Genomic DNA, 24,483 nt, shown 5'->3' with positions numbered 1-24,483 from the left:
GGAAAAAATGAGAGAAAATTACAGAGAGACAAAGACTCAAAAACAATAAGATAGAGAAATAAAAATTGAGAGAAATTTCTTTAGCAAGAAAGAGAGAGAAAAGAGAAAAAGAGGAGAGAGAGAGAGAGAGAGAGAGAGAGAGAGAGAGAGAGAGAGAGAGAGAGAGAGAGAGAAGAAGAAGAAGAAGAAAAGGGAGATAAAAATTTACAAAAAGAGAGAGGGGGAGTAGGGAAAGAGGAGAGACAATTAAAAATGAGAGAATAAAAGAGAGAGAGAGAGCATGTGTGGATGAAGGGAGAGTGATGAGAGAGAAAAAAGTTTAAAGATTATAGAGAGAGAGAGAGAGCGAGAGCAAGAGAGAGAGGGAAAAAAGAGAGAAAAGAAGAGAGAGAAAGAGAGAGGAAAAATATGTGAGAGAGAGAGAGAGAGAGAGAGAGAGAGAGAGAGAGAGAGAGAGAGAGAGAGAGAGAGAGAGAGAGAGAGAGAGAGAGAGAGAGAGAGAGAGAGATGGGAGAGAATGAGAGGAAAAATAGCAACAGAGAAATGAGAGAAAAATAAAGAGAAGAAAAGAGCTAAAAATTTAAAGAGAGGGAGAGATATATGAGAGAAGGCAAGAGAGTGAGAGAGGTTTAGAGATAATAAAAAAATTTAGAGTAAAAAAATCGAGATAGATGGATTAGCTGCTTCACGGCACTTGATAGCGCGAATGTGCCGAGAAGCGTGAAGATTTGAGCAATACTTACAGGTCTTGGTGCCCATACCATTTGGTCTTTTAGAAATGATAGCCTTGCAAAGTCAAAATTCTAGAGTAGTCTTAGCTATATGCAACACGTGTATATTTAGTGAAGCCCATTCCCCTTTGTCTCGAGCAATGGTAGTGGAACTCGAGTCATATTTACTAGGCGCTCCGTGCCTAGACTTGCCTCGGCGCTTCGCGCCAGGGCGGGCGCGATTTTCGCGGTGAGGGTGGGTGCTGGACGTGTGGCACCCGCCCCGCGTTTCTTTGTGGGGAGGTTGGGGGCTGCCACATGGCACCTGCCCCCAACCTCCCCTTAACTAATAGTAAAGATAAGAAGATAGGGAAGAGAAATTTGGCTATTCAAATGTAAGAGCATGACATTGGATGTGCTACAAGAGAGGCACACTAAAGGATTGCAGGTGGCCATTTTTTTATTTCGAATATAATATATCACTATTTCGCGTCAAAAGTCCTGCCCAAGTAATACCTTGAAAAGTGAATTTATTGATAATACGTAAGTAATGAGAGTGCCAATTAACTAGCTTTCACAAGCCATGGCGGACGAGCTTGATCTCGATGCTATCCTTCAAGCGCAAAGCAGCGATGGCGATGACGATCAACAGGAACGAGAAAAAGGACTTGGTTCGGAAGCCTTGGATCGTCGCCTGGAAGAAATTCTCAACGCAGCAGAGGACGAAGACGAAGAAGAAGAAGATGATGATGATGAAGAAAAGGAAGGCGGAGCTGCAGGATTCTCACCGCAAGCAGAGGTTCCTGTTGTCGAAAGCCTCAAGCAGGCCTATTCCAAAGGTCCGAGCCCCCTTGAGAGTTCCAGCCATGATGGAAACATTTTCAGCGACATCACATCAGATGGGCCGAATTTTGAAGCTACCCCCACGGATGCTTCCGGTGCCAGTATTGATGCGCAAGAATTCGATGATGATGCCAAGCCTGTCGTCCAGACCCTCACCCCTTCTGCTGCTTTAAATGGTACCTCCGATAGCCCAGACAGACAATGGAAGAGTGATGCTAGGACAATTAGCTTGGAATCTGGTGATGGCGGTGGTATCATCGAGGCTTTGATGCATCCCCCTCCTGCCTTTATTGGCGCAGGTGCTAACAGGCCTGGAGCTGCCCTCGCAGCTGCTGCCTTGGCTTCGAGACAGGCTTCCACTCCTCATAGCTCTGTATTGAAGCCTCAATTCAGCTCGAGTGGATCTCTAACTATCCCCAAAAGCTTTATGCCAACCAAGGAACCAGAAGCAGATGCAGAATCTTCCCTAGAGCCTTCTTCGGTTGAGGGAAGGCAAAACATTTCTCTGGAGGAAATCAAGAGTAGCTCCCTTTCTAGCAGCTTGACTTATAGGAATTCAGATGCCACTGAGCAAGTTAAAGAAAATATCGGAGTTGAAGGGCACAAAAGAAGTAAAAGTCTTGATGATGATGAGTTCATAGTTGTGGATACAAGCTTTCCAACACAAACTGTTGTCTCCAACCGAGAGGGACATCACATACCAAAACGTGAGACATTTTGGGTTGAAAAAGACACTTTTGGATCCGGAGAGAAGAGCTCATCTCTTTCTACTACTTCAGACTCCTCAACAAATGAGATCATGCTTAATTCAGATAACGACACAGAATCAGGGGATGGGTTTGAAGTCATCTCGAGTGATGATAACTTAAATGATGAGTCAATATTGTCAGGTTTGGCTGAAGAGGGATTTTTAGCCACAAATGATGGCATGAAACAACAGAGTTCTGCTCATACTCAAAAAAAATTCCTGTTGGAAAAAGAGAGCCCTAAAACGCCTAACATATCAAAGGTTAGAGAGAGTGAGGTCAAATCCCAGAAAAGTACATTGGATATGGCAGAGGAGACCGAAAAAAAAGCAGCTTTCTCTGGACTATACATGGAGGAAGGGGCTGCAGCGCATCCAATGCAGTTAGAAGGTATTCAAACTGGGCCACCACCAATAGGCTGTCTACACATTGATTCCATGGGCTTCATTTCTCAGGCTTCATTATCTCTAACAAATTCACGGGATCATGGAAGTGGTCAATCTCTGGCTGTGCATAACAATCATATAGCAGTGGGATTGTCAAAAGGCAGCATTCTTCTTGTACCTGTGAAAAGTAATGCAACAAGGCTTGGAGATTCGAGTGACACCAAAGTCTGTTCATACCTTTTCTTTCTGTATTTGTTTTCAGCAAAGTCTGTTCATATCTTTTTCCTACTTAATTTTTCTTTCTGCATTTCTGAAAGTGTGTTCGAAGTAAGGAGTCTTTGATTGAACTCTATGCCAATAAAGCTAACCGGCAAAAGTCTGATGTGAGCTCTCCATAAGGATTTAGTGAGCAAAAAGGGCAATTCTGGAATTAGCCCTTCATGGGGATTAGTTGGCAATGGCCTGCAACTTTGTTTGTTGTTGTCACTGTAGTTCAAATAATATCCCACACAAGTCATACAGTGGCAACCAAAGACGGGCTAGATAGAGTTAGTTGCTTGTATGTATCAATAAAGTTACACTTGTGGAGAAATGCTTGAACAGAGATGGAGGACTTAGAGTGTACGACAAACGCAGTGAACAACAGAACTCAAGATGTAGATAACTCAGAGTGATGAATGAATGAATGAATGTATAAATCAAGTTGTATGCAAGGGTATGGTACAATGGCCTCAAACCTCTGTCTCAAGGACTGGGGATGAGGTGATCTAAAAGAGGAGTCCACGACACTGGTGTCAGCTCTGAGAGTATGTTGTGCTGTGAATGGATCCTGAAATGCAGCAGCAAGAGACTAAATATGTCTAATGATGTCTGAGTGAGTTGGCGGTAGTGTAGGCAGCTGTCCAGCTGCAAAATGTGATGCTGAAGGGAAGTCTGATGACAATAGCAGCCACATGACCTCCAACAGGTAGGTGACCAGCAGGGCAACCTGTCTTGGCAGCAAACACAGGTGCAGTGGCCCTGAGTAATCTCCAGCAGTGAAAATACAGGCCTGGAGTTAATGGCGACAGCAGAGGGAGCATGTAGAGGTGCTGGGCGGCTTGCTCAGACAGTAAATGCAAGGGCTGCAGGTGTCAGTGGCAGAAGGCAGACCATGAACAGCTGAGTGGCAGCAAACAGATCAAAATGCAGGTGTGTAGGGTGCTGGAACAGGTCGCCTAGCTGTAGGACAGCAGTAGGCAGCTGGGCAAGATGGAGAAGATGATGCCCATGGCGAAGAAAGCTCTGAAAACCAGGTTGCCAGGTGGTAGAGACCTTCCAGACAGCAGGGGCAGCATTCAAAGAAGCTCCACGAACTGAGATGCCCTTTGAAAAGGGGTGTGCAGCAGTGGGTGATGAGAGAGCCGAAGGTAGTTGGCTGGAACTAAGGGATGCATTCATGTAGACTCCTATTTACAGAGGATTCTGGGTGCATTTGACTTGCTACCAACAATAAGCTATTTAATAAAATAAAATAACTTTAGTTGCATTTTGGGATTGTCTTAAGGAGACTAAATTAGGAGTTAATGCATGATAATTAAGATTAAGTGCAAACCCTAAAATTAATTGATCAACACCTCCTCTTAGGCCCAAAAATAATTGTGCCAAAAGTGGTAAGTCATGTCTCCATTTTCTTTTCATTACGTGAATGATCTCACCCAAAAGCAGCTAGGGCATTGGTCAATGGTGCTCGTTGGCTGCCCAAGGACTTACCAAGACTTTAGAGATGATGGATATTTTCTTTTAGATAGCCCTAATGAAAGGGTCTTAGGTTTTCCTTTTCTTTGAATTTTTTGATAGCTATTAATGAGAGCAAGGGGAGAAAAAAAAACATTCTCCATAAATAGAAGCCATGCAAGGCAAGGGATGGATAACAAAATATGGTGGGGGGAATGATGAGGTTTATAGTAAGGGGAATGATGAGGTGCAATTGTGTATTGCCATCATACATTGCCATATTAGATAGCCATATGAAGTGCTGTGAATAAAGTGGATTTAAAGTAGATTTCTTTTTGAAGAAGGAAAAGGGAATTATGCTAGTTGTTTTCATTGTGAATGGACACTTGCATACATGGGTATTTTGTTAGAGCTATGGTCATCTGGTCATCCTCCAGACAGGTATGTGTTCATGCATTCGAGAGTAGTTTGTCAGAGATTGTGTGTTGAGTGCCACGTGGCAGTGCAGGACAGTTTTGCACGTGCAGCAGTTGGACAGGCCATGCATGTGGTCACAGTTACTGCAGATGAGATCGCAGTGATGATGTGGCAGTTGTTACCTTTTTCGGCAGGTTTTTATGCGGTCGGCCAAATCTGGCACAGGTTGGCCATATTTGGCAGGCTGGCTGCTATTTTGGCTGGCCCATATTTACTGCTATAAATAGCAGATGTTCAGCACACATTCACATACTTCTGATCGCAGGTTACAGGCTGAAACTGTGCAGAGATTGTGTTGACTGCTGTAGACTTCAAGGTGTACAGCATGATGATATCATCGAGGTGGAGATATGCAGACATACGCACTACGCTTGTGTACATATCAGTATTCTTCATATTGCAGATCTGCGTTCTTTTGTCTCTCTCTCTCTCTCTCTCTCTCTCTCCGTGTTCACTCTCTCAGTCTGGGTCATATGCTTCCACACCACTACACTCTCACATGGTATTAGAGCAGTACAAAGATTGATTGACCGTGGGCACAGAGCTGAAGAGGAGTTTTCAGCACGACACAAGGCTGTGTTTTCAGCATTCGAGGGTGCAAGTGGAGGGCTGCGCATCAAAACAAGGCTGAGGCGAGCATGGGTGTGCGGGAAAGGAGCCAAGTTGCTGTTTCTGTTGCATTTGCTGTTCATAAAGAAGGAAGGCTGCATTTTGAGACTTCAATTGTATATTTTACCTTTTCATCGCCTGTAGTGGGTGAAGTAGGTGCAAGATGAGCGGAGAAGAGCCCTAGCAGGCTGCATTCTACAGTTAAGAGGGAGTTGCTTTTGTTTTTTTGCAGGCATAGCAGGTGAAGATGCCTTGTGAGACTGATATGGAGTTTCAGGCGACTATGGATCGGAATTCGCCCATCCTACCGGCTCTTCCATCAGATCAGAAGCTTGATGGCAAGAACTACTGTGTTTGGTGCGTTATGATGCTTGCCATCTTGGAGTCCTATGATTTGGCGGAGCTTGTTATAGAGGCTGTTGACTGTTTTGCATTGAGAGAGGAGTCCAAACTTTCTGCAGATGATTGTGCGGGTTCGGCAAAGGCTTAGGTGCATTGGGACAAACTTAATACTTGCATCTGCTCATTTCTCTTCCTTTCATGTACTACCGCCATGATTGTCCATATTGAGCACTTGACGGTGGCTAGCGACATATGGTTGGAGCTTGATCAGTTGTACAACCAAATGACTATTATGAAATGGGTGTCTTTGGAGGTGCAGATGTGGATATTGAACCTTAATAAGTCATCTTCTATGCGGGAGTATGTGAACAAGCTACGGCAATTTCAAATGCAAATTCAAAGTGCAAGGAAGGTGATCACATCCAAAGACATGGCGATAACTATTCTGTCGTAGTTATCGCCTAAGTTTGGTGCTTTTTACTTTGATATAGATTCATTCAGGATTCTTGATCGTGGATCGAGAAAGATGCTTTCTACAGACTATGAGGAGAATAGAGTCTATAAGTTGAGGTCTCCTTTTGCCTTGACTTCTCTTCTTTTACTTCACAAACATAGTCCGAGCTTTGGCATGCTCGGTTTGGCCACTTGAATTATGACTATCTTCAGAAGGCGTATAGAGGACAACTTGTTGAGCTAAAAATGCATTAGCTTGATTTAAACAGTCCCAAAACGCGCTTAATTAGAAAACCTTTTATTTTAAAAAGAAACGTGATCCTAGAGATTTATTGTGTCCCACATGCAAAACCTTAATTTGGGTGCCCCAAACTTTATGTAAATATGCATGTAGCCCACCACTCTCCCACAATCTCATTTTTGCAAGTTTTAAGAGCCATATCTCTACTACCCATACCCCATTCGTGGAGAACATCGTGGTTAGAGCTCCCCCAACCATTTGCTACCATCTAGTGCCTGATTCCAACCTTCACCACCTGTTTGCAGCCTTTACCAAGTTCCCAGGAGCTGTCGCCTACAATTTGTGTTGTTTTTGATGCTAACATCAATATTAAAAATATCCCCCATCAGGTTGGAATTGTCGCCCTGATCTTTTCTTTCCTTTGAATGCTACCGTTTTTAGTTTTTGGTTGCCGCCTTGACATCTCTCACCTCTATTCGCTACGTTTGCACCTAACAGTTGTTGTTTAGATTTTCTCTCCCCTCAAGTACCTACGTTTTTAGTCTTTCTCTCTCTTGCATTGCTGTGTGCATCAGATCCGGCCTTCCTTTGTTGTGTTTGCTAGTGTTCGATACTTGGAGGCTGCCTTTGCTGCGATTTGGATTTCATTTGGAGTACAATACGCTCTACAACTCATAGTCTCTACCTTGATTCCAGAGATACGAGAGTTCGAGGTTCAATATTCACTGCATAGTGTGTTTACTGCGCATGAGCACTGTATATTCATTATTCATTCACTTTATTATTCATTATGTTCGTTATCTTGGAGTTACTCTAACTCTAATCCTAACCCTAACTGTGTCTGAGTTTATCAATCTATGCTTTGTCGTAGAATTGGTTTTGTGTTTTTAGCGTTTAGAGCATTTTTTCTTATGGTATCAAAGCTAGGTACTCTTTCTGAAACCTTGGTCTTTGATCGAAAAGCTCATTTGCAAAAGTAGGGACAATAGAAGGGTCCGATGACTTCGAACATATACACAACACCGCTCTAGTCTTGCCGAGGTAGAGTATCAGGCTCTCTTCAATGGTACTACAAAGGCTATTTATTTGAGGAACGTGCTGGCAACATTTCAGTTCTCTTGCGAGTCACCTATAGTTGTCTATTGCGGCAACCAGAGTGTCATTGCCTTTGCGGGCAATCCTATCATCACTCCTCGGACATGGCATGTAGCGATTTACTACCACTTCACTAGAGAGCAGGTTGAGCTAGGTACTATTTGTCAGAGTGCAGCGGTGCGGAAGCGTAGGACTGAGAGAGAGAGAACGCAGAGAAAAAAGGGAGAGAAAGAGACAGTGTACAATGAAGATCTGTTGTATAAAGAATGCTGAATACAAAGATATACACGGGCGCAGTGCGCTGGACTGCGTGTCTCCACCTCGACGATGCGACCTGCTGTCCACCTCGAAGTCTGCTGCAGTCTGCATTGTCTGCTGTCTGAAATCTGTGAACAGAGACAGAAATCTGCACGGCACCGGTCTGTAATCTGCGATAGAGAAGAGTGGCCAGACTGCTGGAAACGTCGACTATAAATAGTCGAAAAACTGCTTGAACTGGGGCGCCAGAAATAGGGCGCAGCCTGGAATAAGTCGGCTGCAAGCAGTCGGACTGCCACGTGGCAGTCCGACTGCACAGTCCGACTGTGCAGCAGCCTGCTGGTCCGACTGTGCAGCTACCTGCCCACCAAACAGGCTATGATCTCTAACACCCCCTCTCAGAGCCTGGACAGGGCAGAAGCTTGAGGGATCTGGAATGTTGCCGAAGGAGAGCCTGAGGAAGCGCCTTCGTAAACAGATCCGCAAGATTGTCCTCCGTCTTGCAATACTCCACAGTGATGGTCTCATCCAGAAGCTTTTCTCGGATGAAGTGGTACTGAATCTCAATGTGCTTCGTCCGGGCATGAAAAACAGGGTTCCTCGCCAAGGCAATGCAACTTTCATTGTCACATCGCAGCAATGTAGGACGAGTCTGGGGGCACCCAAGCTCCTCCAACAATCTCCGAAGCCACACAACCTCGCATGTGGTGGAAGACGCGGCCCGATACTCCGCCTCAGTAGATGAAAGGGCTACCGTGGGCTGCTTCTTGCTACTCCATGAAATAACACCTGCACCCAAAGTAAAGCAGTAACCTGTTGTAGACCGCCTGTGGTCCACGTCACCGGCCCAATTCGAGTCGCTCCAACCTGCAAGTACAAGATCTGACCCATCTGTCCCTGCGGGGTAATGAATCCCCAAATCAGACGTCCCCCTTAGATACTGAAGTATCCTCTGAGCAGCCTGCCAATGCACTGTCTTAGGTTCACTCATGAACCCTGCCAAGAGCCCAACAGCAAAACATAGATCAACCCTCGTGTTGAGAAGCCAAATCAAGGACCCTATCAACTGTCGATAGCGGGACACATCCGCCAAAGGAGAAGCTGAATGGGAAGTAGCCTTCCAGTTCGGATCCATAGGAGTAGAGAGGGCCCGACAATCTTCCATCTCAAAAGACACTAAGAGCTCCTGTACATATCTCTGTTGGGAGAGAAAGATCCCCCTCTGAGACTGATAAATCTCATGGCCTAAAAAGAAATGGAGTAGCCCCAAATCCGTTATCTCGAACGTCCGATGTAAAGCTGACTTTGTCTCTTGGACCTGCTGTGCATCATCACCTGTGACAATCAAATCATCAACATATAATACAAACAGCACACAACCATCCTCGGAAGTGTGAACATACAGCTGCGGATCGGCCTTGGACCGCCGATATCCCAACTGAGACTGGAGGAACGAATCAATCTTCTCGTTCCAAGCTCGCAGGGCCTGCTTGAGTCCATACAGGGCCTTCTTCAACCTGTAGACTTTCCCATCTGAAGAACCAAAGCCAGGAGGCTGCTCAACGTAGATCTCCTCCTTCAAATCACCATTCAGGAAGGCCAACTTCACATCCAACTGATAAACAGGCCATCTCCTATGGCCAGCCAAAGCAAGAACAGCTCTAATGGTTGCCATACGAGCTGTGGGGGCAAAGGTGTCATGACAGTCAATCCCTGGGCGCTGGGCAAAACCCTTAGCAACAAGGCGAGCCTTGTGCTTATCCAAAGTACCATCACTGAGATATTTGGTCTTGAAGACCCACTTGACTCCAATCACCTTCTTCTTCGGGGGGCGTGGCACAAGTGACCAAGTGCTATTCCTCTCAATAGCCTCCAACTCAGCTTCCATAGCTTTCTTCCATGGGGCGGACTGTAAAGCCTCCTTCACGGAGGTGGGCTCTTGATTCTGCATAACACGGGACATCAAACAATAATTGGAGCAAACAAGCTCCGAAGAATGCGCCTGGTGCCTCCGTGACCGCCGCGGACCATCCTGCGGTCCCCACTCCTCAGGAACCCCTTCGATCCCTGAATCACGGAGTGTGTCACGGGCCCAGCGAGGAGGAGGCCGAACCTCCCCTCGTCGTTCTCCATCAGTAGAAGACTCTGGAATGTCCACCGGTGGTAACTCCTCAGAAGGGTCCGGTGAAACAGTAGACTCTATGTCAGAAACAGAATCATAATCAAAAGGCACGGGCTCCAGTGGAACTGTAGAAGGAGCCCAACTCTCCCCTGGATCTCCAAGAACGGGGTGCTCCTCACCCGTTGAAGAAGCCGGAACCTCCACAAACCGCACATCACGGCTAGTATATACATCCCGCTTGACGGGATTATACAGTCGGTAGCCTTGGGACTGGGAGCTGTAGCCAACAAATACCTGTTTTCGGGAAGCCGCTTCAAATTTATCACGGTGAGCCTTGGGAATGTGAACATAGGCATCACACCCAAAGACCCGAAAGTAAGAAACATCTGGCTTCGTCCCAAAATAAGCCTTAAATGGAGTCATCCCTTCCACGGCCGAAGTAGGGGATCGATTAAGGATGTGGACTGCAGTAGCCATAGCCTCGGCCCACAGAACCTGAGGGGTCTGTCGGTGCTCCATCATGGTGCGCGCCATCTCGATCACACTGCGGTTCTTCCGTTCTAGAATACCATTTTCTTGAGGAGTATTGGTATTGGCAAACTCCTGGTGAATTCCTCTATCTGCACAAAACCGAGCAAATTCATTAGACACAAATTCACCTCCCTTGTCGGATCGCAAGGTCTTCAACTTCCGGCCTGATCGGTTCTCCTCAAAGAGAAGCCAATCCTTGAAGTGCGAGAAAGCTTCTGACTTTAGTGCCAAAAAATAGGCCCATGTTATCCTGCTATAATCATCCACGATCAGCATGAAGTACGAGCTCCCACGCAGGGACTCATTCCGCATAGGGCCACATAGATCCGTAGATACTAGCTCCATCGGTGAAGTAGACCGCCGCGAAGCTGTGTGGGGAATGGCATCCCTATGCTGCTTCCCCCGTATGCAGGAGACACATGGCTGCTGGCTCACCACTATATCCGGCAACCCTCGAACAAGCTGTCCACGTGATGCCCTCCGAAGATAGTCATAGTTCAGGTGACCAAACCGAGCATGCCATAACTCAGACTGTGACTGTGAGGTAAGAAGTTGAGTAGAGAGGGCAGTGGAAGACTTCAGTTTGTAAATGCCGTTCTCCTCATATCCAGATGATAGAACCTTCCTCGATTCACGATCAAGGACTCGCACAGTAGAACTGTCAAACTCCACCAAAAGACCAAGGGAGCAAATCTTATGAACTGAAAGGAGATGGTACCCTAATCCTGGTACATGCAAAACCTCTGAGGTATGGGTGCCACCTCGTCCATCCGGAATAAGCTGCATCTTACCCCGACCTGCAATAGAAACTGAAGAGTTGTCTCCAATGAGAACCTGCCCACGCGAAGGTCGCAGCTAGGCAACACCATCTGATGAAGGAGTCATGTGCCGTGAGGCACCACTATCAACAATTCACTCTCGAGCTTGGGGAGCCGCCATCGCAGCATCAGAAGCATTCGGTGAAGCGTCCTCAATGACAACTAAATGTAGAAATGCAGCTGATGAGGGTGCAGCCACCGCTTCAGAATCCTTGGTTTCCTTCTTCTTGGTGTCCTTCGAGTCTTTGTCAGGGCAATCCTTCTTCCAATGGCCAGTCTTTCCACAAATATGGCATGTGGAGTCTTTGTCCTTGTCCTTCTCCTTGTCCTTCTTGGACTTGTTATCCCCCTTCTTCTTTTGGTCCTTCCCCTTCTTCTGAGAGGCTTGACCTGTCAACGCCTCCGTCTTGGAAGCATTCTGTCCCTTTAACTGTTCCTCTTGGTCCAAGACCATAGGAACCAACTCTTCCCACCGAAGAGTAGACTCTCGCCCCGAAGCAATAAGGGCAGAGTAAAATGTACCGAATCGTGGCGGCAACTGGGACAAGAGTGTGATCGCCATGTCTTCGGAGGAAATCGGCTTCCCCGCATTCTGAACCTGCATCTGTAGCTGCCTTAGCTTGTTAATGTGTTCCCTTAGCGAAGAAGACTTATTTACGGACAAGGTCTGCATCTGTACCTCCAAAGAAACCCTCTTCATCAGGGTCATCCGATTGTACATTTGATCAAGCTCCAGCCATATCTCACGAGCCACCGTCAAGTGCTCGATGTGAGCGATCACGGCTGTAGTGCATGATAGAAAGAGAAAGGATCGAATCTTGGCATTCAGTTTGTCCCAATGAGACTGGGCCCTGGCCAACTCCGCACGAGCATCGGAAGAGAGTTTGGACTCATCTCTTACCGAAGGCCGGTCAATATCCTCCTGTACCAACTCCGCCAAATCATAGGACTCAAGGATGGCCAACATCATAACGCGCCAAATGCGGTAGTTGTCGCCGTCGAGCTTCTGATCTGAAGGAAGAGCCGGTAAGACAGGCACCTTCCGGTCCATAATCGCCTGGAACTCCAAGTCCATCTCTGTAGACATCTTCACCTGCAATGCCTTCTCAAACGCAAAAGCAGCCCCCTTTGACTGGGTAAACTCAGCCTGCTAAGGCTCTTCCGCGTCCCGAAGCTTCTTCACCCGCCGGAGGCGATGAAAAAGCAAAACCTGCACTTTTAGGTTGAAAACTCAAAACTTCCTCCGCGTCAAACAGCAGTAAACAGCAGCAAATCCACCACCTGTACTCCTTTCCTGTGTGCCCACACTCGTTTCAGCCTTGTTCCAAGGCGCAGCCCTCCTGTCTGCCCTTAAACGCAAAAAACGCAAATTTGTGTCGCGATGGAAACTCCACTTCAGGTTGATTCTGCGCTCAGTCAGCCCTCAAACACTGCTCTGATACCATGTCAGACTGCAGCGGTGCGGAAGCGTAGGACTGAGAGAGAGAGAACGCAGAGAAAAAAGGGAGAGAAAGAGACAGTGTACAATGAAGATCTGCTGTATAAAGAATGCTGAATACAAAGATATACACGGGCGCAGTGCGCTGGACTGCGTGTCTCCACCTCGACGATGCGACCTGCTGTCCACCTCGAAGTCTGCTGCAGTCTGCACTGTCTGCTGTCTGAAATCTGTGAACAGAGACAGAAATCTGCACGGCACCGGTCTGTAATCTGCGACAGAGAAGAGTGGCCAGACTGCTGGAAACGTCGACTATAAATAGTCGAAAAACTGCCTGAACTGGGGCGCCAGAAATAGGGCGCAGCCTGGAATAAGTCGGCTGCAGGCAGTCGGACTGCCACGTGGCAGTCCGACTGCACAGTCCGACTGTGCAGCAGCCTGCTGGTCCGACTGTGCAGCTACCTGCCCACCAAACAGGCTATGATCTCTAACACTATTTGCCTAGAGTTTGTGCAGTCACTATACTCCCAAGGATTTTTAGCACTGAGCACATTCTTCATCATGAAGGATGACAGAGAATAGTTATTGTTGTCTAATCTATTCTCTTTGGATACATAAGTGAATACATCACTCTATCCTCGATTGGCCATGATAAATGCCACTATTTCAAAAAAGCACGAGATCAAGAACCTAAGTTGGAACAAATTGGAAATCTGCAAATTTCCAGAAATTATAGCATACACTAAGCTGCAACTAGCAAAACTGTGTCACACTTGATCGCAACTGTCCAATGTGCTGAAATTCCCAGAGATTTCAGCGAATAGCGTACTGTCCAATGCACAAATAGTGTCAATAGCACAAAAATACAAAAGCCCCAAAACTTAATTGTCCAAAGTGCACAATTTCAGTAAACTTTAGACTGAATCTTTAGTACATGTGCCAATGTCTTCCAAACATCCAAAAGTCCCAAATTTCTTGACCCATCCAAGAAATTTCTGCAATATCTGCCCAGAAGCACTTCCAAGAGTAGAAATGTACCTCCTTGGCAAAAAGGCTCCTTGCCCTAGCTTTGATCTCCGAATAAAAATAATTAAATGTACTTGTCACTTGTGAAATGTGAGCTGAATTTGAGCCATGTGTATGCACGAATTGGTGGTGGCAGCTGTTGGAGCTGAATGATCTAGAGGAGGTGTTGAGCAAGGCGGACCTGGTGGAGGTGGTGGCGGAACTGATCACTAGCGGCACAACTGTTAGATGGTGAGTATAAGCAAAGCAAGGGACAATGTAGAGCGTTGACACTACTGAAGGCAAGCTTGCTAGCGGAGCTGATGCAAGTTGGAGCGGGGATGATAGCGGCGCTGGTGTAGACCAAGAGGTGACAGCGATTGGACGAGGGGCAGAGGCAACGTGCTGGCAGGCACCACTGGTGGTGTTGTTGGTGGATCAAGTAGTTGACTTGTAGGGCAACAAGCTTGCAGTCGGGAGTTGGAGATGGTGACAATTGGTACAAGGGGTAGCTTAGCTGAGCTCTGAGGTAGCAAAGCTACTGGCGGCAGCTAGATAAGGCGAGAGACTGAGTCGGACCGAGTGAGCCTGTAGCTGTGATACCAAATGTAAGAATAGAGATGGCAACTCTCAATTCGAAGTACATGGTAGATAGTAGAGAGAGTGAGAGTGAAGACACATGCATGATATATGATGCAAATTCCAAGTGTAAGTGAAAAGTACAAAGTACAACCCTTAGACCTTAGGGTTGAGTAAGTGCCTTAAGGTGTGTTCACACCCGAAAGATGTAAAGCACGGTAAGTGACCGAATTGTGTAACATAAACGTACAAAATAGAGAATAATGTAACTCGTGGAAAAAACCTCTCATACGGAGAGTAAAAAGTGCTCCAGTGTCCTATTGTGAATCACCGACACTCCTTTGTGAGCGTAGGTGTGAGTCCAACCCAACCCTCCACTTGCTCTCAAGTAAAGTGATAATGGACCTTGGCATGCTTTGTCTTGGGATTGATGCTAGGGTTGAGATGGCCTCATTGATACTATCATAGAGAGCTCAGTACTTGGCCTTGGCGGAAGATGTCATGAGGACATGTATTTTTGAAATGTCACTTAACGTGTGGATTAATTTTTAATCACACGGTTAAGTAAATGTTGCACGGGAAGAACTTGAGAAACTCAAGGAAGAACTGTGAGCCGAACATGTGTGGTGTAATTGGGGTTAGAGTAAATTTACGAGCTTGGGACTAGAGGAAATCATAGGATGTCAAATGCAAAAGTTACTATAAGTTATGCCGCATAGGTACTTGGTCGTATTTGGTGCCAATTGTTAGCCTAGGTCATTCATTTGGCCATAAGTGTTAGTTGGTGACACTTGAGAAGTGGCGTTTAATGGTACCTAACGCCAATTTGATGGTCAAAGATGTTGCAGAGACACTTGGGAATGGGAGTTGCCTAGCTAATTCAATTATTGGCCAGTCAGATTATTTTTCAAGGTACTGAAATAATTATTAGATTAATTTTCAGTATTGAAAGATTGAAAATTAATATTTAATCATGGATAATGCAAGAAAACCACTTGAGAAGGCTATCACTTGTTAAAAATGTCCATGCAAGATTGAAAAACATCTTTAGAGGCTAGAGAAAGGCATTTTTAGTGTATTCAGCCTGCAAGAGAGAGGGAGGAGATGCTCCTGGTTTGATTTGTAGCCATTGGAGGACCTTTTGAGGCAGCCAAGGGCAAGAGAAGACCAATCAACAGCAGGTGACAATGACAACATCTATAGGCTGTGGAGATAGGGCAGTAGCAGTAAATGACTGATTTTCTTCAGTTCTTTGCATCTACAAGCTGTTGAGACAGGGTAGCAGCAGTAAATGACTGATTTTCTTTAGTTCTTTGCATCTACAAGCTGTTGAGACAGGGTTGTAGCAGTAAATGACAGATTTCCTTCAGTTCTTCGTGGAGAAAGTTTGAATTTTCTCTCTCCTTGGCATTCTCTCTCATCTCCTAGCCTATCTACAGCCTTGCTCCAAAGATTGCAACATTGAGATCACCAGAGGTAGAGAAATTTTAGATTTCTTTGCTGTAAACCCTAATTTGCAGCAGAAATTAGGGTTTAGCAACATCATCGGGAAGTGTGCCAGAAATTGGAAGCTCCAAGACTTGGATTCAACAAGGTTGAAGTTGTTTTTAGCCTATACAAGTGGAGGGACCGGTAAATAATTGAATTTGGGGCATTTCTCATCTCCATCAAAGTGGGTGAAGACCAATTGATTGCCCAAATCAAGGGGCAAATCAGATTAAAGACTTGCTTGTCATTTTGAACAGCAAGAGGACTTGGAATACTGAAAGGAATTGGGAGAATCCCATTGTACATCGACTTCTTCTTCAATTAAATTAAATAAACATTGAAAGGGGTGCGAGTTTTGGGGCCAAGAGGGTGTCTAATGTCCAAGATTATATGATAAAGTGTGCATTTCAGTTTTGTGAATTTGTTAATTGCTGTAAATAGTGCTTAATCAGGATATTTACCACCCTATCCGAGGTGGAAGGCTGGTTATAGAAGATGCAACAATAGTGTCCGATTTTCGACTTGACCAATTGATTGGAGCCAAGCCCCAAAGGAAAATATAGAAACCGTGGGACCATCGAGCATCCAAGTCTCCAGCCCAGTGTGTCCTTGTAGGGATAGTCTTAACTAAAATGCTAACCATAAGCATACACCTTATAGACCTTCACACACGTAAGTAGAAGATCTATTTTGGCGCATTAAAGTACCGATTCAGAATAGAAACTTGTTAAAGTGTAGCAAGTGTTGAAGTGTATGGCTGGACTGAAAAGAGAGAATGAACATGGAGAGAGAGAGAGAGAGAGAGAGAGAGAGAGAGAGAGAGTGCAAAAATCTACAGTGAATGAACATTGAATATAGGGAGCAGATCTGTACAATGGGCTGTTGAATATATCCGGCGGAGCTCTCTCACCTGCACACACCAAACTTGAATGATATGTGACCTCAGGCAGGCTAGCCAATTAATAGGCTGAAGAAAAAAAAAAAATGCAGGTCGGCAAGTAAAATGCTGGCCAACTGCAGCAAACAATCCGTGTACAGCAGAAACAATATAATAATAATAAAATGCTGCTTGCCACATGGTACACTGCCTGCATTGCCCTGTATGACCCGAAATGCTGTGATCAGCTGGCAACTGCATAAATCTGACTGATTGATCCGGAAATGCATAGATCTGTCCTAGAATGATCGTACTCTGCTTGTGCCCACTAGGGGATGACCAAATCTCTCTCAGCCCCTCTCAAATCCTGGACATGGCATAAGGCATAGGGGTCTAAAATGCTGTCAAAGAATAGCTTGCGGAAGAGCTGTCGTAAACAAGTTTGCCAAATTTCATCTCAAATGTGGTCAAAAGCTCTTGCATGTATCATTGCTAAGAGATGAAAATCGCCCTTAGAGTTTGCCAAATCTCATGATGTAGAAAGAAGTGGAGAAGCTCCATATACATCATCTCGAACAAATTGTGTAGTGTCTCCTTTGTATGCTTGACCTTTTGGGCTTGGTCATTTATCATAATGAGATCATTCATGTAAAGCATGAACAAAGCATGCCCTCCAGAGCTGATGTGTGGATGTAGAATTGGAAATTAGCTGCAGAATATTGATACTCTAACTTTCCTTGGAGAAACGAGTCTATCTTCTTGTTCCAAGCACGTGGTGCATGTTTGAGGCCGTACATGACGTTTTTCAACTTGTAAACTTTACCACATAATGAGGCAAAACTAGGAGGCTTCTCAACATAGATCTCCTCCTTCAAATCACCATTAAGAAAGGCAGACTACACATCTAGGTGATAAACCGGCCATCTCCTATGGTTGGCTAAGGTAAGAATGGCCTTGATGGTAGCCATTTGAGCTATAGGTGTAAAGATATCATGGAAATCCACTCCTAGCCGTTGTGTGAACCCTTAAGCAACCAGTCATGCCTTTTGCTTATCCATAGTGCCATCATTGTGGTGTTTGGTCTTGAAGACCCACTTAACTCCAATCATCTTTCTATGAATGGGCCACAGTAAAAGATCCCGAGTGCCATTCCACTCAATAGCCTCCAACTTATGATTCTAGCCTTCCATTAATGTTGCAACTGCAAAGTCTTTTTCACAGAGGTGGGCTCCCTATCCTGTATGACACAAGTCATCAAATAGTAGTTAGTACAAATAAGCTCCGTGGAATATGCTTGGTTCCTTTGAGATTGCCGTGGGCCATCTCGCAGCTGCCATTTCTTAAGAGCTCCGTCAATCCCTACATCACAAGGTGTAGCATGAGCCCAATGAGGAGGCGGCTAGTACTTCCCTCGTCGCTTTGCCTTCTATGAAGTCTCTGGAACATCCACTGCTGCCGACTCACTGGGTGAATCTGGTGGTGAAGCAATCTCCTTCTCCACTAACATTGGAGCCTTAAGAGGCATAGGCTCCAAAGGCATTGGCTCAAGTGTCCAATTGTCATCCAAATCTCGAAGTACAAGATGGGTCAGCAGCCCACTCTGTAGCTGAAAACTCTACGAACTGAACATCTCAACTTGTATAGATCTCCTATAAAAGGGGATCATAAGGCATATATATTGTGAGCTATATCCCACAAACGTTTGTCTTTTGGAAGCCAACTTGAACTTATTATTGAGAAACCACTTCTTCAGTTCACACACTTCATTTAGGGTCTTCACTCTTTCTCTTCTACTTTAGGCGCCCTGTTTTAGCATTAGGCCTTGCGTTTGGAGCATCTTCCACCTAGTGTCACAATCATCTACTTGGCACCAACAGCCTTTTCCATCAAGATCCACCTTCACTTGTGTTTTTCAGAGTAGAGATCTTCTCCTTGCCTAGCGTTATCATCTCTAGCTTTGTGTTACCATCCTAGCCTCGTTCGAAAGTCTACATCACCGAGCGTCAGTGATTTCATCACTCGTCTATCATAGAGGCTGCTGGGACCTGCGTTTTTGTAGCCTGGCTTCTCCTCCATCACGTGGCGCCACTCGTCTGTCACAGGGGCTGCTGGGACCTACGTTTTTGCAGCCTGACTTCTCCATCACTTGGCATCACTTGTGTCTCACAGAGGAATGCTCTCCTTGCGTTTGACAGCTCCGACGGTCTAGGATTTGTGTTTTGTTGCCTAGGTCACTCTCTGGCATCAGAGGACTGCGGTCCGTTGAAATTGTCCCTCATCTTCCAGTGATTCCTTTGATAGCCCATTGCTCGGAGGATTGCGTTTCACTTCCTTTGCTATACTGATTTCCCAGAGGTGCTATCGCTTGATTGACAGGACAGAGTAGTTATCGTTTGAGCTTTGACTTCGGTGTATCAGTTTTTCTTCTCATAGCATGACTCTGTGCATCATCACCATGTTCTTGTATTCCAGAGGTTCTCCTCTCTCAGTGTTGCCGTACACAATCTGTGTTACTCCCCGCAAACCCTACTATCTCTTTGCATTGTTGCTTATTTTTGTCAGAGTACAGCGATGTGGAAGCGTAGGACAAAGATTGAGAGAGAGTGAACACAGAGAGAAGAGAGAGAGAGAGAAAAGGAGACAGTGTAAATGCAGAAAACCTGCAGTGTAGTATGCTGTATAAGAGTGCAAAAACATACACGGGGGCTGAGGAAATATCTGCGCATGCCTCCGACTTGATGACCTCGATCTCCGTCAGCCCGAGCACGGTCTGTCTCAGCCAACAGATCTCAAGATCAGAATCTGAAGTGAATAGATAGTGGAGTGTGCCACAAATTGGCTATAAATAGCCAGAAAAATAGGAAATAATTGCACCAAGTCGGCTGCATTAAATGCAGTCGACTGTAGTAAAATTGACCGACTGTGCAGTCCAGCTGGACAGAACTGCTGTCCGACTGCCCAATGCCACGTGGCATCCTGCCGTACTGTTGACGTGTCCTCTGCGTTGACGTGGAGCTTGCCGTACTTTACTGTCCACTGACTATCCAGGAAATGACTGTCTAACACCCCCTCTCAGATCTTGGACGGGTCAAAAGACTGAGGGATCTGGAATGCTGCCAAAGAAGAGCTTGGGGAAGAGCCTTCGTAAACAAATCTGCAAGATTATCCTTCGTCTTGCAGTACTCCACATCAATAGTCCCATCTAGAGGCTTCTCCCGAATGAAATGATACTGGATCTCAATGTGCTTCGTCCGGGCATGGAATACAAGATTCCGTACCAAGGCAATGCAACTCTCATTGTCGCACCGCAGAAGAGTAGGACGAGTTTGGGGGCAGCCAAGCTCCTTCAACAGTCTTGAAGCCACACAACCTCACAGTGGTGGAAGACATAGCCCGATACTCCGCCTCAGTAGAATAAAGTGCCACCGTGGGCTGCTTTTTGCTACTCCAAGAGATAACACCTATACCCAAGGTAAAACAATAGCCTGTAGTAGACCGTCGATGGTCCACATCACCAACCCAATCCGAGTCACTTCAACTTGCAAGAACCAGATCTGAAGCATTTGTATCTGCAGGATAAGAAATCCCTAAGTCAGAGGTTCCCCCTCAAATACCAAAGAGTCCTCAGGGCAGCCTGCCAATGCACCTGTTTGGGTTCAATCATGAACCCTGCCAAAAGACCCACAGCAAAACAAAGATCATCACGAGTGTTGAGAAGCCAAATCAAGGAGTCCATCAACTGACAGTAGCGTGAAGCATCCATCACGGGAGAATCTGAATGTGAAGTGGACTTCCAGTTCGGATCCATAGGAGTAGTAATGGGCCGACAAGTCTCCATCTCAAAAGTCACCAAGAGCTCCTGAATGTACCTTTGCTGAGAGATGAAAATCCCCCTCTGAGACTGATAAATCTCATGACCCAAGAAGAAATGAAGAAGCCCCAAATCCGTCATCTCGAATGCCTGATGTAAAGTTGTCTTGGTCTCTCGGACCTTCTGTGCATGATCCCTTGTCAGAATCAAATCATCAACATACAACACAAACAACACACGACCAACCTCGGAAGTGTGCATATAAAGCTGCGGATCAGCCTTGGAGTGCCAATATCCCAACTTCGGTTGAAGAAACGAGTCAATCTTCTCGTTCCATGCACGTGGAGCCTGTTTGAGGCTATACAAGGCCTTCTTCAACTTGTAAGCTTTCCTAGCCGAGGATCCAAATCTAGGAGGCTGCTCAACATAGATCTCCTCTTGCAAGTCACCATTCAGAAATGCCAACTTCACATCCAATTGATAGATAGGCCATCTCCTATAGCCAGCCAAGGCAAGAACAGCTTGAATAGTCGCCATACGAGCAGTGGGGGCAAAAGTATCATGGAAATCAATGCCTGGGTGCTGAGCAAAACCTTTAGCAACAAGGCAAGCCTTGTGCTTGTCCAAAGAACCATCGCTAAGGTACTTGGTCTTGAAGACCCACTCGACACCAATCACCTTCTTGTGAGAGGGACGAGGCACAGGAGACCAAGTGCCATTTCTCTCAATAGCCTTCAACTCGGCTTCCATAGCCTTCCGCCAATGATCAGATTGCAAAGCCTCCTTCACTGAAGTGGGCTCATGATCTTGCATAACATGGGTCAGCAAACAATAGTTGGAGAAAACAAGCTCCAAAGAATGTGCCTGATTCCTCCGTGACCTCCGCGGTCCATCTTGCGGTTCCCACTCCTCAGGGACCCCCTCAATCCGTGAATCTTAGAGTGTGTCACGAGCCCAACGAGGAGGAGGACAAACCTCTCCCCATCGCTCTCCATCTGCTGAAGACTTGGGTACATCCACCAGCGGAAGCTCCTCGAGGGTGGCCGGTGGAAGAGAAGACTCTGAATTAGAAGAAAAATCTCCATCAAGAGACTCTGGCTCCAAAGGAACTGTCTTGGGTGCCCAACTCTCCCCTGGATCTCCAAGAATGGGGTGCTCCTCACCCCCCTTTGTGGCTGAAACTTCCACGAACCACACATCTCGGTTCGTGTAGATATCTCACTTGACGGGATAAAATAGACGATAACCTTGGGACTGGGAGCCATAGCCAACAAAAATCGGGAAGCCGTTTCAAACTTATCACGCTGCGTCTTCGGAGTGTGCACATAAGCGTCACACCCAAAGATCCTGAAATAAGAGACATCAGTTTTAGTCCCGAAGTAAGCCTCAAAAGGTATCATCTTGGCAACGGCAGAAGTGGGAGATCGATGGAGGACGTGAACTGCGGTAGCCACTGCCTCGGCCCACAGAAACAAAGGTATCTGTCGGTGCTCCATCATGGTGCGTGCCATCTCGATTACACTTCAGTTCTTCCGCTCCAAAATGCCATTCTCGTGAGGAGTGTTGGTGTTAGCAAACTCCTGGTGAATGCCCCTATCTGCAGAAAAATGAGCAAACTCATTAGACATGGATTCACCTCCCTTGTCTAAACGCAAGGTCTTCAGTCACCGGCCAAAATGGTTCTCCTCAAAGAGAAGCCAATCCTTGAAGTGAGAGAAAGCGTCCAACTTCAAAGTCAAGAAATAGGCCCAAGTCATCCTGCTGTAGTCATCTACGATCAACATGAAGTACAAGCTCCCCTTCAAGGACTCGGTCCTTATCGGGCCACAAAGATCCGTAGATACAAGCTCCATGGGTGAAGTAGAATGTCTAGAAGCTTTATTGGGAATCGCATACCGATGCAGTTTTCCACGAATGTAGGAGACATATGGCTGATGGCTCACCACTATGTCCGGCAATCCTCGGACAAATGACCCTTGCTATGCCTTCTGAAGGTACTCGTAGTTCAGGTGGCCAAACCGAGCATGTCATAGCTCGGATTGTGTCTGAGAAGTAAGAAGAAGAAATGTAAGAGCTGGGGAAGACTTTACAACTTGTAGATGCCATTCTCCTCATACCCTGCAGAGAGAACCTTTCTTGATCCACGATCAAAGATGCGAACAGTATTACTGTCAAACTCCACCAAGAGACCAAGAGTACAAATCTTATGGACCGAAAGCAAATGATACCCCAAGCTTGGCACATGCAACACCTCGAAAGTGTGGGTACCACATTTGGAATAAGCTGCATCTCACCCCGTGCAACAATAGACACACAAGAGTTGTCTCCAATGAGAATCTGCCATGTGAAGGTCGCAAATGGGTAACACTATTGGACGAAGGAGTCGTGTGCCGTGAGGCACCACTGTCCACAATCCACTCTCGAGCCTAGGGAGCTGTCATCGCAGCGTTAGAAGTCTTCGATGTAGAGTCCTCAATGACTGCTTAGTGTAGAAAAGCAGTTGATGAGGGTGCAGCCACCGCTCCAAAATCCTTAGTGTCCTTCTTCTTGGTGTCCTTCTTGTCTTTGTCGGGGCAATTGTTCTTCCAGTGACCGGTCTTACCACAAATATGACAAGTCGATTCCTTCTCCTTGTCCTTCTTGGATTTGTTGTCCTTCTTCTTCTTTTGGTCCTTCCCCTTCCTTTGAGAGCCTTGACCAACCAAAGCCTTCGATTTGGAGGCATTCTGTCTCTTCAACTGTTTCTCTTGGTCCAAGACCATAGGAACCAACTCTTCCCACCAAAGAGTCAACTCCCACCTTGATGCAATAAGGGCGGAATAAAAGGTACCGAATCGTGGCAGCAACTGGGACAGTAAAGTGATTGCCATGTCTTCGGAGGAAATAGGCTTTCGTGCATTTTGAATTTGCATCTGAAGCTGCTGAAGCTTGTTGATGAGTTTCCGAAGCAAAGAAGACTTATTCACGGATAAGGTCCGCATCTGCACCTCCAAAGAAACCCTCTTCATCAGGGTCATCCGGTTGTACATTAGGTTGTTGAGCTCTAGCCATATCTCTCGAGCCACCGTCAAGTGCTCGATGTGAGCTATCACGGTTGTAGTGCAAGACAGAAACAGAAAAGATCGAATCCTGGCATTCAGTTTGTCCCAATGAAACTGGGCCTTGGTCAACTCTGCACGAGCATTGGAAGAGAGTTTGGACTCATCCCTCACCGAGGGCCTGTTAATCTTCTCCATCACTAGTTTCGCCAAATCATAAGACTCCAAAATGGCCAACATCATCACCCGCCTGATGCGGTAATTGTCACCATCAAGCTTTTGATCCGATGGAAGAGCTGGTAGGACAGGCACCTTCCTGTCCATTATCGCCTGTAACTCCAAATCAGTCTCTGTAGACATGTTAACCTGCAATACCTGCACAAACGCAAAATCAGCCCCCTTTGACTGTGTAAACGCAGCCTTCTAGGGCTGGTTCCTCCATTGCCCAAACCTCCTTCACCCGCCGGAGGCAATGAAAAAGTAAATCTGCAATGGAAGGCCTTAAACGCAGCCTTCCTCCCCTTCGAACAGCAATAACCTGCAGCAAATTCACCGATTAGACTCCTTTCCCGCACTCCCACGCTTGCTTCAGCCTTGATCCGATGCGCAGCCCTCCCGCTCACCCTCGAATCCTGGAAACGTAGCCTTCTGTCACACTAAAATCTCCTCTTCAAATAGGTTCAAAGTCTATCTTCACCCCTTTGATACCATGTTAGAGTGCAGCGATGCGGAAGCGTAGGACAAAGACTAAGAAAGAGTGAACACAGAGAGAAGAGAGAGAGAGAAAGGGAGACAGTGTAAATGCAGAAAATTTGCAGTGTAGTATGCTGTATAAGAGTGCAAAAATATACACGGGGGCAGAGGAAATATCTGCGTATGTCTCCGACTTGATGACCTCAA

The 24,483-nt window shown here is 46.1% G+C and overlaps 1 protein-coding gene across 1 annotated transcript in view; it reads left to right on the top strand.

Moving 5' to 3' along the window:
* The first annotated feature begins 1,244 nt into the window (after positions 1-1,244).
* The window catches only part of SETH5 (transducin family protein / WD-40 repeat family protein), a 59,767-nt gene continuing 36,528 nt past the window's right edge, over positions 1,245-24,483 (top strand). The window contains exon 1 of the mRNA XM_087679695.1: positions 1,245-2,910. Within this exon, the coding sequence (XP_087535821.1) occupies positions 1,294-2,910 (1,617 nt within the window). The 5' untranslated portion in view covers positions 1,245-1,293. The remainder of the gene's footprint in view (positions 2,911-24,483) is intronic.

Source organism: Lygodium microphyllum, chromosome 6 (assembly GCF_053477565.2).
Source record: "Lygodium microphyllum isolate KBCC chromosome 6, Lygodium_microphyllum_v1.1.10, whole genome shotgun sequence".
Classification (NCBI taxonomy): Eukaryota; Viridiplantae; Streptophyta; class Polypodiopsida; order Schizaeales; family Lygodiaceae; genus Lygodium; species Lygodium microphyllum.
This window is presented reverse-complemented; position numbering and strand designations above follow the sequence as displayed.